The 14805-nt window shown below is 49.6% G+C and overlaps 1 protein-coding gene across 7 annotated transcripts in view; it reads left to right on the top strand.

Annotated features, from left to right (window-relative positions):
- Positions 1-14805, top strand: part of HHAT (hedgehog acyltransferase) — a 344241-nt gene that overhangs the window by 28524 nt on the left and 300912 nt on the right. For all 7 annotated transcript variants that reach the window (XM_065936274.1, XM_065936275.1, XM_065936273.1 and 4 more), the window contains exon 3: positions 2872-2939. In XM_065936274.1, the coding sequence (XP_065792346.1) occupies positions 2872-2939 (68 nt within the window). The remainder of the gene's footprint in view (positions 1-2871; positions 2940-14805) is intronic.

Genomic DNA, 14805 nt, shown 5'->3' with positions numbered 1-14805 from the left:
GAAAGAGCTCCTGCTGCAGCTTGCCAGCGTCCATTCTCCTAGGTCAGCCGCATTCTATAGCAATGCACTTCAGCTGAATCACGACAGTCTGGAGACAGTGATCACCAAAGTATCACGAATGGATTCACGTTGTATGTCATACAGCGTTTGTTTGAGTCGAGAAATCAGACAAGGGTGACTGGTAGGAATTCTCTGAAAGCTGAGGGAGGATTTTGGTCTAGACGATGCTGTCATGGCCGTAGCCACAGGTGAGCTCCTGGGATGTGGCCGCTTCAGACTGAGATGTGCTGTAAAGATAATGTGTCCATGGAGTTTTGAAGAATTAGGAAGACAAAGGAATGTGTAATTGTTTAGCGTTGATTCCACATTGAAATAATGTTTGGATATATTGGGATAAATAAGACATATTGAAATTAATTTCACCTTAAATTTTTGTCTTTTTTTGTTCTTTTTGCTGTTTAAAGTGTGCCTACTAAAAACGTTAAAATTATAAATATGTCTCACGTAGTATTTCAGTTGGACAGTGGCAGGACAGGGTTTCATCTTGATTCTCCTGTCCACATACGATTCCTTTTTCCCCCACTAGAGGTCGATGTGTCCTAACCGGGAGGAGTCTGGTGCTTCGTGTGGAAATTGCAATGCTTTGGAATGTACCCTTAGAAGAGAACTCCAGTTTTTTGCTTTGTTTCAGTTCTGCATAATTCTGATGTTTCTGGAGGTTGCACTTTGTAGGAAAGTGAAACCAGAACAGAAGAGGCAAGAAAGCAGAGGGGTTTTCCCCCTTGTTGATCTCAGAGGGACCTGCCGCTGTGTTGGGTTGTCGCAGCTCACTGATGGTTCTGGGTTGTTTCCTCGGGACTTGAGTCTGTGTACACCAGCACACACGTATACACACCCAGTGTGGCACGTGGGCAGCTGTAACAGAAGGGACCGGGGCAACCACACACTGCCGCGCCCCCTCCTGCAGCGCGCGGAGTCCGCTGTGCGCGCGCCCTAGAGCTGGGGCCTGCGGGGCCCTGGGCCCCGGGCTCCGCGGGCCTCCCTTTTCTGTCTGCCCCGGAGGCAGCGCTGCCTGCGGCTGGAGGCTGCAGCGCCCCCTCCTGCAGCGCGCGGAGTCCGCTGTGCGCGCGCCCTAGAGCTGGGGCCTGCGGGGCCCTGGGCCCCGGGCTCCGCGGGCCTCCCTTTTCTGTCTGCCCTGGAGGCAGCGCTGCCTGCGGCTGGAGGCTGCAGCGCCCCCTCCTGCAGCGCGCAGAGTCCGCTGTGCGCGCACCCTAGGGCTGGGGCCCGCGGGCTCCGCGGGCCTCCCTTTTCTGTCTGCCCCGGAGGCAGCGCTGCCTGCGGCTGGAGGCTGCAGCGCCCCCTCCTGCAGCGCGCGGAGTCCGCTGTGCGCGCGCCCTAGAGCTGGGGCCTGCGGGGCCCTGGGCCCCGGGCTCCGCGGGCCTCCCTTTTCTGTCTGCCCTGGAGGCAGCGCTGCCTGCGGCTGGAGGCTGCAGCGCCCCCTCCTGCAGCGCGCGGAGTCCGGAGTCCGCTGTGCGCGCGCCCTAGGGCTGGGGCCGGCGGGGCCCTGGGCCCCGTGCTCCGCGGGCCTCCCTTTTCTGTCTGCCCTGGAGGCAGCGCTGCCTGCGGCTGGAGGCTGCAGCTGCTGTCCTCTTGGAGTGTGTGTGTACATCTGCCCTTTGACCCTCCTCCGAAACCAGCATCATTTCAGGATTATGAAGTCAGGTTTCTTTTGATCTTTCTAGGTTCTCCTTCGTGGTCTTCGGTGGTTTTTTGGCTGTTTGTTGGTCTGATGAGAACTGGATTTTTTTTTCCTTGTCTGTGCAGTCTGTGCCCTTTTGGGCGATCTCAGCCACCTCTGGAGGCTTCATCACTGCCCTTATACTGAGGACTTCTCTGAGTCTTTCCCTCCAGCAGAGGCACTCTTTTGAGCTTCATCCATGCCCATCCAGCTGCTTATTACACATCACGTGTGTGTGTTAGTTGCTCAGTCATGTCAGACTCTGTGACCCATGGATTGTAGCCCACCAGGCTCCTCTGTCCCTGGGATTCTTCAGGCAAGAATACTGGAGTGGGCTGCCATTCCTTTCTCTGGGGGCATCTCTTCAACCCAGAGATCGAACCCAGGTCTCCTGCACTGCAGGCAGACCGTTTACCATCTGAGCCACCAGGAAAGCCCACATAGACACCCATAGAGATCACATGGACACCCCGGATTCAGTCCCCACAGCACTCCTTCCTCCTGTGTTGTGGCATTCACCAACATCGTTGTAATTTCTTCCTGTTTGTCTCTCTTACCCAGGATACAGTAAGTCCCAGGAGGGCAGTAGCCATGCCGGTCATGTTCTGCTTTCTTCCTACTGTTTCACACTGTGCCTGGTTATTGTTCATTCTTAAATGTTATTTGAATGAAAGCTTTTAAATGTTTTTTGTTTTAAACCAGTTGTATTGTTCACTTATAAGCATATGTATTACCATGATATGATTCCATCAGTAATCTTGTTAGCATTATGTGATAGGCTGCGATCACCATCATTTTGTGCCACGGTCTGTTCAAAAACTTTTTTTCACCATCTGTGCAAGTGAGGCATTTGCCCTCCTCCCTCCTGTGGTCCCCTGCACTGGGAACTTTCACTCTTGATCCCTCTCATTTTGTGACTTTTATCGCAAGTTAAAGGGGCATTGCCATCAGCCCCTCGTTTTTTCCGGAACCGAGGTCACAGAAATGAAGGAGTGTGACACGTCTCCATGCCTGTAGCTCAGTCCAGAGGCAGCTTTTCCAGGCTGTATGCCAGTTTCTTTTAGTGCCTCTCCTATTAAACCAACCCAGTTTAGTTTGATTTGTTGACTAACAGACACTGTTTTTCTTGTCAGAACATGAAGAGGAACTGGACCGAGAATTTGGCCTGGAGACTAGCACTTTATTCGGAGGATTAAAGAAGGTACAAAGTGGATCAATGATAAAACCTTTTCAGTTTTCAAACCTGATCTCGATACTTTGCATCACTTTTGTATTTGGCATTGGCCCAGGCATGGTGCTCAGCAGCGACTGGAAATTAAATACCTTTGTTGTTGAAAAAGCTGTGAGCACACCACGTGGAGTGTGGGCATTCCGCACGCTCTATGTTTATGTTGTCTCATGGTCTCCTCCCAGGATACTGGACACGTGGATCAGTAACCTCAGCGGTTTGTGCAAATTTCCCTTTTGTAAAGATCGGAAAGTTCCTTCCTGATCTAGTCGCACAGTATGTCCCCTGCATGTGACCCTTCAAGTTGCAAACTTTCAAAGATGCCAGCTTGTGTTAGCACGTCCAATCATGCAAGTTAGTGCACGTGTCTGTACGATTCCTAAAAGATTAAAAAAAGTTTTCTCTATTTTTTTGTGTTTGCTTTTTTATGTATTATTTGTGTGAAAAGTACCATAAACCTATTATCATGCAGTACTGTATAGTCAGTTGTGGTAGTTGGGTACCCAGGCTAGCTTGCTTTGTTGAACTTGCAAATAAACTTTATTTGCACGCATACTCTCAGAATGGAACTTGTTCGAATGTAGAGGACTTCCTGTACCTGTGGGAATCACATGTGGCTCCTGGACACTCCCGGTGCCAACTGTGGGCAACTATAGACCTGCTTCCTTCCCGCCACTAGTGGTCCTGGCTGTCCTGCAGGGCATGCTGGGCATCACCCGCCCTTCTGCCCCCTGGTTTCAGGGCAGCAGCGGGCTGGCTTGCTTCCCCTCCTCTGCAGCTCATTGCGCCTGCTTGGATAGCAGGCAGGGTGGCTGCCGTTGCTTCCCTAGAGGTGACAGCACTTCTGCTGGTGGCGAGGCAACCAAGAGTCGACATCATCAACTTTCCGGTTCCAGCTGGTCTGGGGTCTCTGTGCTTGCAGGCAGCACCCGGTTACTTTCTTCCACCCTGTGGGGATTTCAGTATCTGCAAAACAGCTCCAAAGATACGGCTCAGGCTGTATCTATAGACTTTGTGAAGAAACGGAAGGTCCTTGACTTCGTCCAGTGGGTAAACTATTATTGTTTTGCTTTGTTTGACTTTCCTTTTTTTTTTTTTTTTGCATTTTTCTCACGTCTCTGATTAGACTTATTCTCTGGCTAAAGCTTTCCTACAGACAAGAGGCCGGCGGAGGACATGGGATGCGGGGAGGGTCTGTCCCGTGAAGGCCCTCAGGGCCCTGCTCTGGTTACAGTGGGAGCTCGTCCTTGTGAGTGTCTTGAGTCTTCTCTTTAGAAATATACTGCTGTTGGGCTTCTTGCAACAGAAAAAACTGGTGACCTTTTCTTCTTTCTTAAATTTTAGAGTCATCATTCAGACATTTTAGATAATAACGAATTGTTTGCCGGGGCAAAAATAAGTAAACACATTTTGGACTAAGAGACTTTTCCTATGAGAAGCCGAAGGAGGATCAGGCCCCACGGATTTCATTGCTGCAGGCGCAGCCCTTCTGGGTGTCGCTGTTGGTGCCTCTGGACAAAGGGCCCTCATCTGCACTGACTTCCCAGCTCCCACCCCTCCCACTGCTCCATCACATGCAGCTGCTTGACTTCCTGCCCAGGCTTTAGAGTCTGGGGGACGTGACCTCCTTTGTGCATTCTTTGTGACAGGCGCCTGTGATGGGCACGGTCAGTGCGTGTCGACATTCAGGCCAGCTCTGCCTGTGTGGGAAAGTGCGCAAGGCGCAGAGGAAAGCTCCAAGTTCAGTCACTCAGTCATGTCCGACTCCCTGCGACCCCATGGACCGCAGCACGCCAGGCCTCCCTGTCCATCGCCAACTCCCAGAGCTTGCTCAAACTCATGTCCATCGAGTCAGTGATGCCATCCAACCGTCTCATCCTCTGTCGTCCCCTTCTTCTCCTGCCTTCAGTCTTTCCCAGCATCAGGGTCTTTTCCAATGAGTCAGCTCTTCGTACCAGGTGGCCAAAGTATTGGCGTTTCAGCTCTTCAGTGAACTTGAGAGGTTCCAAGGTTCCAAAGTTCTGTTCTGAAAGGTCTCTGTCCCTCTGTCCGCTGGCCATCTGTCTGTCCATTCACCCGATGCTGTTGAGCCCCTCTGAGCCTCATCTTTCTGTGTCTCATTACCCTGCATAGGGAGTGGGTAGTTTGGGGTCCTAGAATGTAGAGGGAAAGTGATGAGTCAGGGTGGGTCACCAACAGGTGAAGGGAATTGATTCCGTGTGCTTGGTGAAGACCATGAGATAGACCCGGGGCCACATGTAGCAACAGGAGTCCACTGGTGTCTGCTAAAAGTCTTAGTTCAGCTAAAATAAAACCCCGACTGGCTCTGGGTATTTCCTTTGGCGGTTATGGGAGGTGACAAGCAAATGCTCTTCTGATCCAAATTCTAATCAAAAGACAGTATTAGGTGTGAGTAGAAATGGTGAACTTCAGAAGGGAGTCTTCATGTCCTTTAAATATCGCCAGGCCTCAGCACTGCTGCCATCCACTGTTGCAGGTGGCGGCTGGGGAGGGGAAAGGGGAGCTGTTCTGTAACTTGTAGGGTGTTGAACCACATCCCTGGATTCCAGATGCCCGGAGTCCCTGCTGCTCCAAGTCCTGACAGTCACTAGTGGCTCCAGGCATTGCCACGTGTCCCCGAAGGACAAAACTGCCTCTCTTTGCGAACAGCCGGCCGCGGTAACGGTGAAGGGCTCTGCCCTGCTGATTCGGCCGTCTCTTCCCGTTGTTCCTCCCGTTTCCTCCTCTGGCTTGTGCCTCACCGCTTCCCTCTGAGGTCCACGTTCTTGCTTCACATCTGAGCTCCGGCATCTCCTGTCGTGGAATTTTTACTTGGACCTCTCAGCTGGGCTTCATGCTCATAGTTCCCGGCGCTTCTCTGCCTCTCTTTTTATCAACTTCCACAAGTGCAGCTTTGAATGAATGTGTTTGTGTGCACAAGCCCATACGGAGTGCTGGGGACACAGCAGTGAGCCAGACAGGCAAGGCTCCTGCCCCAGGGTCTCCTACTGGGGACAGACCAACCGTAAGTAAAGAAATGAAGGTGACGGCCACAGATGGAGCTAAATGATGTGAGGGAAATGAGCAGGGTGATGTGTACTAATGCCTTGGATCACATCTCGTATGCTATTATGATAAGTATATTTGTACAACTTTTGTCTTGTATTATCCATCCTCCACCAGACTGTGAGTCCCACTGGGCAGGGCTGGGATTTAATCAGTCCTGTATCTTCAGTACCTGGAACAGAGTCGGTGAGTATTGTACTGAATTTAACTGCAGGAAAGAGGGAGGAACAGTGTGCCAGACTGCACCATTGGAGTAAAATGCGTCGGTCCTAAGCGCACCTAGACGGACGCGTCGGTAAACGCCAAGTGGGGCAGTGTTGACAGTCAGGACGGGGAGGCACCATTTCGGGCACGGGCAGCCCACCCTGCTTCTGGGAGAGGAGCGCGACCTTCCGCCGAGCGCCTCAGAACCGGTGGGATTGGCACGGTCCCCAGTAGCGGAGACGTTCTTCCAGAGGAGCTCACTGCGGTTGGAAAGGGGATGCGTGTGTTAGGGTGATGGCGACTCCAGGCGAAGCTTTGGGACAGAGAAGTGCTGTTGGGCCTGACCACAGTCCCCCCGGTTGTTGCTGATGGTAGAGCTTGGAGGATTGATTGTAGCCCAGACCAGGAATACCGCTGGGTCTTGTCATTCCATCAGAGTAAAGCTGCTTGCTTTCGCCAGGAGGCCAGGGGCGGGTGGTGCAGCTCTCAAGGACTGTTGAGACTCCATATGCTGTTTGTGACGTCTCTCCTTGCAGGCTTGGCAGTGCCTCCCCGCACGGGCTCCGCTGGCTTCCTGGAGCAGTCGTGTGCAGGAGCCCGAGTGTGGTCAGGGAGGAGTCGAGCTCGACGCCTTTCCAGTCCTGGCCATGCGTCTTGGTGTTTGCTGGTTCCCTTCTCTTTTCTTCCCCCCGCCTGACATTCTTGCTCAATGTCCTGAGACTATAATGAAGACGCTTTAGTGGCTGTGTTCCCTGCTTGATGTCTCCAGATAGTAGGCTCTGAATCAAGTGATCATTCATGAAGGAAGCTCTATGTTGGGCTGTGTTGTCATGAATTTTTTTCCTTTTATTTTTATTTCTGATTGAAGATAGTTGGCATAATGGAAAGAGCACAGGTTTGGAGTTGGATGTACTTGAGTTCAAAATGCAGTTTGCTCCATTTTGGAAAATCATTTACCACATTTGAGCCTTAGTTTTCTTTCTTGGAATATGGGCATGGGAGGTCTCATTGTAGAGAAAGAGATAATGGATATAAAACACCCAACATGGGGACTTCCCTAGTGGCCCCTAAGACTCAGCTGTCAGTGGAGCGGGCTCAGGTTCAATCCCTGGTTGGGGAACTAAATCCCACATGCCGCATGCCACAGTGAAGATCAAATATCCTGAGTGCTGCAGCTAAGACCCAGCACAGCCAAATAAAAAGATAAATAAATAAATATTAAAAAAACCCACACCCCACCCAGCATGTCTGTGCTTGGTACAGAATGGACCCCCAGTCCATGCTGTGGTCATTATTTTGTCCTTTTGTGGTTGATGACGTCCTTGCTTTAGAGCTAGGATTTGTTGATTCCCTTTCTCTGGCAAGGAGATAATGTTCTACAGAGGAACATTTCAATCTAGAAGGAGGTGGATTGCTACTGAAAGGTGCTCTCCAGAGCCTGATGTCTTATGAAGAATTTTGCATGTAATCAATTACTCATTTCTTTCCCAAGGACACCTCTTCCTGTGACAGTTCTGAAACTGGGGCCCTCTTGGAAATAAGTTCTTTTCAGAAGTAGAATCAGAGAAGAATTTTCAGTGCCTGCCAAAAGGTTAGAAAAGACAAGTCAGAGAAGGAAGCTTGACCACTAATGTCTTTGAATGTTAAGAGAGAAAAGGTTGTTTCTAAAGTAAAGATACAATTTTTAGGCTACTCAAATTTTATCTATAAAGATTTTAATATTCAGTTATTTACAAATTACTTTATATTTTGATAACCCCCCCCCCAAAAAAAACCCCCCAAAACCCAGAAAGCTCTGTGCTGAATCATTTAACAAATATTCCTTGAGTGGCTCCTGTGTAAGAGGCTTCCAGCCTGGGTACTGGGAGGCTGAGACCTTCCAGGCTCAGTCCCTGTCCGCACTGGGCCCTAAATTCGGGGGGCAGTGATGCTGAGACAGTGAGGTAAGTGATGTAACCACCTGCCGGGCATGGAGGAAACAGAAGGTGCCTGTCCCCCAGACGCACAGAGATCAGAGGTGAGGTATTGGGGAAAGATGGGAAAGAAGGGAATAGTAGGCATACAGACTGGATTTGAGAGAGTCCGTCAGCCTGGCTGGGAGGTAACATGTGAGGGGAAGAGATGATACAAGATAGAGGCTGGAGCATAAAGGTGATCGGGTCCCGTACGTGGAGTCTGGACTGTATTCAGAAGCAGAGGGTGGTTCTTGAAGAGGGGTGAGGCCATTGGCGTTTCTGCTGAGGCCCCTCTCAGGAGCCCTGTGCTGTCCCTTCCTTTCCTGGCTCTCCTGATCCATCCCACTCAAGGTCTGCGCATCCCTGGAGTTAATGTTCTGGGATGGATATCTCAGGCATGTGTGCTTCAGTCATGTCGGACTCTTTGCGACCCCATGGACTGTAACCCGCCAGGCTCTTCTGTCCATGGGATTTTTCAGGCGAGAATTCTGGAGTGGGTTGCCATGTCCTCCTCCAGGGGGATCTTCCTGATCCAGGGATCAAACCTGCCACTCTTAAATCTGTATTGGCAGGCGGGGTCTTTACCACTAGCGCCAGTGTTGCTCGGAACCCATGCACGGCTCCTCGTTTCTTACTGTGTCAAACCCGTGCTCTGAGGCTGACATTCAGCCCCTTTCCACTTGTCCACTGGCCCGGCCTTGTTCCAGCAGCCTCAGCTCCTGTGTGGTCCCTCTGGGCTTCCAAGTAACAGGACCATCTGACATTCCCCAGGGATGCCTTGATGTTCCTCCCTGTGATCCTCACGCAGACTGGTGGGTGCCTCCCTCCTGCCCGAGGAGCAGCCCACGGGGAGCCTTTCCTGATGCCGCTCCCTGCCTTGTCCTGATGCTGGCCTGGGTTTCTCCCTCCCACGAGCTCCATTCCTAGGACCCCTTCCCTAGCCGGTGTTACATATTTATTTATGTGACTGCACCGGGTCTTCATTGCGGGGCATGCAGATCTGTAGTTGCCATGTGAACTCTTGCGGGATCCGCTTCCCTGATGAGGGATTGAACGCAGGCCGCCTGCACTGGGAGCGCAGAGTCGTAGCCGCTGGACCACCAGGGAAATCCCAGGAGTTACCTCTTTTAAACATAAGAGGACCTTCCATCTCTGCCCGACACAGGGAGGCATTCAGTGGCGGCTGCTGGGGCCTGGCCGTGAAGGGACGCTGGTCCCTTGGCCAGTGTTTGCCGAGTTCCACGCGTCTGAGGTCTGGCAGGTTTAGACAATGTAGCCCTTCCCTCATTTTTCCTTAAGCCGTGGCTCCTCAAAGACGATTCCGGTGTTCTGGTTATATCTCTGCCTCCCTCCATCTGATGGGGACAGGTTAATAAGTGGTTTGGCTGTGCGTGTGAATTTTCACCCTGTCCTTATTACCAGAAAATTGGATTTTATGCAGCTTTGCCCTTTCACGGGGGGGCTGGTCTACAGAGGCAGAGTCCTGTGCCCCGTGCCAGCCCAGGGAGAGAAAGAGGGGTCTGAGGGGTCTCCAAGTGGTGGGGGCAAGAAGCCCTCGGACTAGTGATGGGAGGAAGGGTCCTGAGCACATGTTGGGCTTGATTCCCTCTTGTCAACACCAAGAACTCCTGCCCTTAACCTGCCAGCACACCGTCTCTGGCCTAGTCTCATCCCCACGCCCACCCCCCGGCTGGATGTCCTTGATATGTTGGAGATTTGCAGCCAGGTGGGGGGAAAAAGTGATTTTTTAGTGATTTCCTGGGGAGGACAGGAAAGGGAGGCTCTGCCTTGTGTAAAAATAGGGGTTGCAGTGCAGACAGATAAACATCAGATTTGCTTATTAGCTCAGCAGCCAAGTCCCCTGCTCGGCCCTCCTCTCTTTTTTTATATCTACTAGCTCATGGAAAACATGATTTATTTCATTCGTAGGTTCTTGAAGGAGCCAGGAGAAGATAAGGTGAAGTTAGAACCAAGGGTTTAGCCTTGCAGAACTAAAAGATCAGATGTGTGCGTGAGAGAGACAGGTTCTCCATGAATGCTTAGTCACATCTTGAGGTGATGATATAGATTTGGAGTGGTGAGAAATTTGTCAACCACAAACCAGTCAGTTTACGAGTAATTCTTTGCTAACCAGCTGGTTTGCAGTAGGTTCTGTGGGCTAAGGGAAGTAAGAAGCATGGATTCGCTCCTCAGGAAGCTTACACTCCATCCAAGAATGCCAGGCTGCCGTTTCATTTTCGTAAGGATGATGTTCTGGTTATTTAACCAAGGACAGCAGCATCAGTCAAGCTGTAGAGATAGCAGCTTGGATGACTGGCCCTATTTGTGTGTCCTGCCTGAAAATTAGCACTTGTATTACATTCACCTGAGTGTTTCCGTTTGTATGAGTGTCTCGGGTTGGTCTGTTCTTGTGTGCTGAGTTGCTTCAGTCGTGTCTGACCCTGTGCAACCCTGTGGACCTATGAACCATAGCTGCCACGCTCCTCTGTCCATGGGATTCTCCAGGCAAGGATACTGGAGTGGGTTGCCATGCCCTCCTCCAGGGGATCTTCCCGACCCAGGGATTGAACCTGAGTCTCTTAATCTCCTCCTTTGACAGGCAGGTTCTTTACCGCTGGCGCTAACTGGGAGGTATACTGGTTGGTATAGCCAAAAGTTACTGGGAAAATTTCTAACCTTGGAATGACCAGGGAGGGTTTCCTGGAGGAGGTGGATCTGACCTGAACCTTGAACAGAAGAATCACGTGTGTCTCGACCCCAGTCTGTCTCGTTCTTTGCTTTGACTCATTGTAGCTCCTGATAATTGGAAGTGGGTGAACTAAAATCTCTTCTGCTCCTACAGTGTCACTGCCAAGTGATATATTGGAAGGAAAGAGTCCAGATATGAATTCTGCCACGTGTGCAAACACTTTATTTATTTCGTGGCAGGTACAAAATCTGCCACTGAACCTGTTCTTTGTCTTGAGGTTCTCCAACAAGTACCCCGTAGGAAGAATTCACTGGAGCTTTGGCAGTTCTACTCTGTGGGCTGGAGCAGACACCCTGCTCGTCTGATGGAGGGACGGAGAAGCACGGGAGTGTTAGGAGGAGGGCGAGGCTCGTAAACTCTCACATGCAGCTTTAGACACCAGTATTGAAATCGTTTGGATTGTGGCCATGTATGGAACTGAATTTCTGACTGGGACCATTCAGATGCTAGCTCAGTCCTTGTGGAATGTGGATTTTGCATTTGGGCACTGTTAGCTTTAAGAACTGGGTGTTGTTTTTCAAATCCTAAAAGATGATGCCAAATGCCTCCTGAGAAATCTGTGTACTGGTCAAGAAGCAACAGTTAGAACCAGACATGGAACAACGGACTGGTTCCAAATTGAGAAAGGAGCGTCAGGGTTGTATGTTGTCACCCTGCTTATTTAACTTACATGCAGAGTACATCATATGAAATGCTGGGCTGGATGAAGCACAAGCTGGAATCAAGATTGCTGGGAGAAACATCAATAACCTCAGATACGCAGATGACACCACCCTTTGGCAGAAAGCAAAGAGGAACTAAAGAGCCTCTTGATGAAAGTGAAAGAGGAATGAAAAAGCTGGCTTAAAATTCAGTATTCAAAAAACAAAGCTCATGTCATCCTGTCCCATCACTTCATGGCAAATAGATGGGGAAACAATGGAAACAGTGACAGACTTTATTTTCTTGGGTTCCAAAATCACTGCAGATGGTGACTGCAGCCATGAAATTAAAAGACGCTTGCTCCTTGGAAGAAAAGCTATGAGCAACCTAGACAGCATATTAAAAAGTAGAGACATTACTTTGCTGACAAAGGTCTGTCTAGTCAAGGCTATGGTTTTTCCAGTAGTAATGTATGGATGTGAGAGTTGGACTATAAAGAAACCTGAGCACTGAAAAACTGATGCTTTTGAACTGTGGTGTTGGAGAAGACTCTTGAGAGTCCCTTGGACTGCAGGGAGATCCAGCCAGTCCATCTTAAAGGAAGTCAGTCCTGAATATTCATTGGAAGGACTGATGCTAAAGCTGAAACTCCAATACTATGGCTACTAGATGTGAAGAACTGACTCATTTGAAAAGACCCTGATGCTGGGAAAGATTGAAGGCTGGAGGAGAAGGGGATGACAGAGGATGAGATGGTTGGATGGTATCACTGACTTGATGGACATGAGTTTGAGTAAACTCTGGGAGTTGGTGATGGACAGGGAGGCCTGGCATGCTGCAGTCCATGGGGTCACAAAGAGTCAGACACAACTGAGCGACTGAACTGACTGATTTTTAAGAACAGTCCCTTGGGGTCGACGAGGTTGTTTACACAACACATCCCATGTAAATGCTCCAACAGCTGGGATTCTGAGGGTAGGAGAAGCAGAGTTCAGTGAGGCTTGAAGCTGAAATTTGGGGAAGAGATGTGGGGGAGTGGGGGGAAGCGGAAACACTTCCTTCTCCCAGTACATCCCCTAAAAGTGGTGCCTGTCACCATTCTTAAGAAGGTTACTACCTTTTAAAATCATGACATGACAGATGATAAGTCTGTTAAAAAAGAAATTAGAAGCAGCCTCAGGATTACAGTGAGATCATGGGCCCGTGGGAGATGTGAAGGATGGCATCTCTGTGTGTGCAACTGACTGAAGCCACTCTGAGGATCACGGTGGCTGCTGAAAAAGTCAAGATAAGTGGGGGTTATTCCACCATAATTTTGCTCCTGGGTTTCATGAAGGCAGTTCTCCAGCTAAATTCAGTCACATGTGTAGACATTTGTTAGGGAAGCGGTGGAAACCAGTTCATACCTGTCCATCTCATGGGCCCAATGAGGTCGTTTTAGGTCCTTATCCTTTAGGAGCCACTATCACGCATGGAGTGTTACTTCCACAGATATTTTTACCGAGTCTAAGCTCGACAGAGGATGAGATGGTTGGATGGCATCACTGACTCAATAGGCATGAGTTTGAGTAAACTCTGGGAGTTGGTGATGGACAGGGAAGCCTGGCATGCTGCAGTCCGTGGGATCGCAAAGAGTCGGACACGACTGAGCAACTGAACCGAACTGAAGCTTGCTTTGCTTTCTACACGACAGGCCAATACATCAAATGAGGCATTGAGGCAAGGAATACAACTTTATTCGGAAAGCTGGCAGACTAAGAAGACAGCCTGAGGTCTCAAAGTAACCATCTTATCAGGCACTGGATGCGTTTCTTTTGTAGAACATGGAGGGGGAGGAGGTGAAGAAATAAAGTACAAAGGCCATTCATCCTGTAAATCTCTCCTGGAATGGCCATCCTGGGGGAAGGGATGTGTTTCTTATTTCTTGCAGCCATTCACAGGTGTAGAGCGGGTCAGGGTGTTGCCCTGAATAAGAAAGGCACTTTGGTTTAACATTCAGGCAGAGGGGCAAGGTTCCCCAAGGCCCAGGCACACCATTTTGTACTGACAGGATGCTTTCAGTAAAAGAAAACAACAGGAAGCAAAGGTTAAAGTAGACACCTGAAGTCAGATCTTATTCTTCCCTGTAACAGGATGGACAGGGAAACAATCTGTTTCATGTCAGGTGCCCCGAAACTCTCCAACTTGTAGACTCATACAGGGCCTTTGAAGGGGCCCTCAGGGCCATCACTGAGCGTGTGTGTGTGTGTGTGTGTGTGTGTGTGTGTGTGTGTGTGTGTATGTATATTTGAGTTATTTTTAAAATTTTATTTTAATTTATTATTTTTATTGGTTGGAGGCTAATTGCTTCACAACATTTCAGTGGGTTAAAAATTTATTTTTAATTGAAAGATAATTGCTTTATAGAATTATGTTGGTTTCTGACAAGCATCAACATGAATCAGTCATAGGTATACATCTATCCCCTCCCTCTTGAAACCCCTGTTGGGGGGAGTGTGTGATTTCCTCCCTTAGGTCTGGCTGCAGCAAAGATTTGAAACGTCCGACCAGTGTTACAGCTTGGTTACAGCTCCGTTTTATTCGATAAAACATAGTATACCCTTGAGGTGTGAGGGCAGGCCAACCTCAAAAAGGAGAGGCTCAATCTTGGCTCCTCTTTTTATGTTTTGTCTCCTCCCCCTGGAGCCTGCCCTGTGTAAATTGGACTGGCCCGGAGGGCTGTTTGCTTCATCTGAGGTTCTCTCGCCGGAATCTTAGCCTTTTTTTTCCTTTGTCTTCTGGTCACTGACATTATAGCCCCTCGCCCCCGCCCTTGCCCTTTTTTAAAAATTAATTTTTAATCAAAAGATAATCACTTTATAGAATTGTGTTGGTTTCTGCCAAACATCAACATGAAGTCAGCCATAGGTCCCCTTCCTCTTTGAACCCCCTGGGTAGGAGTTCCCTGAGTAATACAGCCAATACCCACTGACTGTCCATTTTCCATACGGTAATGTAAGTTTCCGTGCGAACCTCTCCATAACCCCCTGTGCTTGCGCTCCTGACTTTCATAGGGTAGAGAAGAGAATTACTTTCAGGTTGTTCTGGTGTGTCTGATAGGAGTCACCAGTAACTGGCAGGTCCAGACTTTAACTGGTAGAACTCATGTGACTTAAACCTATGATATTTTTACAGTTTTATAGATATATTTACAGGACTTCTCTGGTGGCCTAGGCACTAAAGT

Source organism: Muntiacus reevesi, chromosome 5, assembly GCF_963930625.1.
Source record: "Muntiacus reevesi chromosome 5, mMunRee1.1, whole genome shotgun sequence".
In the NCBI taxonomy this organism is placed as follows: domain Eukaryota; kingdom Metazoa; phylum Chordata; class Mammalia; order Artiodactyla; family Cervidae; genus Muntiacus; species Muntiacus reevesi.
The sequence above is the reverse complement of the archived record's forward strand: the minus strand, read 5'-3'. Positions and strand labels throughout refer to the sequence as shown.